Source organism: Phanerochaete carnosa, assembly GCF_000300595.1.
Source record: "Phanerochaete carnosa HHB-10118-sp unplaced genomic scaffold PHACAscaffold_13, whole genome shotgun sequence".
Classification (NCBI taxonomy): domain Eukaryota; kingdom Fungi; phylum Basidiomycota; class Agaricomycetes; order Polyporales; family Phanerochaetaceae; genus Phanerochaete; species Phanerochaete carnosa.
Genome location: NW_006767640.1, coordinates 1,321,917 through 1,323,064, shown reverse-complemented (window position 1 = coordinate 1,323,064; position 1,148 = coordinate 1,321,917). Strand labels below are relative to the sequence as shown.

General features: G+C 55.3%; 1 protein-coding gene across 1 annotated transcript; it reads right to left on the bottom strand.

Moving 5' to 3' along the window:
• Positions 1–369: 369 nt before the first annotated feature.
• Positions 370–531, bottom strand: PHACADRAFT_73050 (uncharacterized protein; the record flags this gene model as incomplete). Its single annotated transcript, XM_007401853.1, has 1 exon — positions 370–531. A coding segment is annotated over one exon (162 nt), but the record flags the coding sequence as incomplete, so codon positions are not given.
• Positions 532–1,148: the final 617 nt, after the last annotated feature.

The window sequence follows — 1,148 nt, the reverse complement described above, 5'->3', positions numbered from 1 at the left end:
TCGATGTTGCTGTCATTCAAAGACTTCGTGATACTTTTTATCGCCACCTCAATGTGTCTTCTCCTCCTCTGACAGTACATGTGCCCGAATGATACGATCGCGGACGAGCCATTGTCCTTCCCGCGCACAACCCTCATCGCGTGGTTAACAGCAGCGGTCGCATACGGGTCTGGAGGAGCGAGTCTGATGTCCCTAGCGTCGATATACAGGCCCGACGGGAGCATCCGCGAGTCCCGTGCGAGCGTCGTCATCAGCCGGCGGGCGGCATTTCTAAAGTCCGCGTCCTGTGGGCGGTGGCCTGTCTCGTCGATGACCTGGAAGTTCGCCAACTGGATAATTACAGAAGAAGCCAAAAAGAGTGGAGCGAAGACGTACCGTCTTGTACACATCGAGGATCCGAACCGCGACGCGCCCGTACATGCATCCCATGAACTCAATCCAAGGGCCGCTAGGCACACGCACCCGGGCGAACTCCTTCGCGTACTTGCGTGCAAGTTCGAGTAAGAAGTCGTTCTCCGGGATAGACATGAGGGCGCGCGGCTCGCAGGGGAATATTCCACGCATTTTTGCGCCAAGGACGAGGAGCTGAAAGAGCAGCGTCTGAAACGCACGTCCAAACGTTTGCGACAGGGTCTCGATAAACGTGTATCCCGTTACTGCGGCAGACAGTGAGTGCGACAATCGAACAACTGAACCGCCGCGGACGTACATTTGTAGCAGTTCACAAATCCGAGAACGAGTGCCAAAGATTGGGCGACGCGCGGCAGAAACTCTTCGGCGAGCGAGGACGCGTCTGCCATGTGGGTTCGCGGATCGTGCCAGTAGTGGATTGCGAAATGATGCAGTTGCAGCGCAACTTGACGTGCCAAGTCCCAGATGGGATTGTCGTCTGGGACGCGCTTCCAGTCTGGACTAGTGGTATAGTCGTGTAGAAGGTAGGATAGCGTAGCGTAGGCATACGCACTTCCAATGCCCTGGCGTCGAACGTAAGGCGCATCATACAACCATAGAAAACGCTGCTCGTACTATGGCGGCATACTGAGCTCCGAGGGACTTCTCCACAAATTGCAGGTCTTGGAAGACATTGACCAAAGATGACACGAGGGCAGAGCGGTCTTGGTACTGTTTGTATAGCGTGAAATTCACTC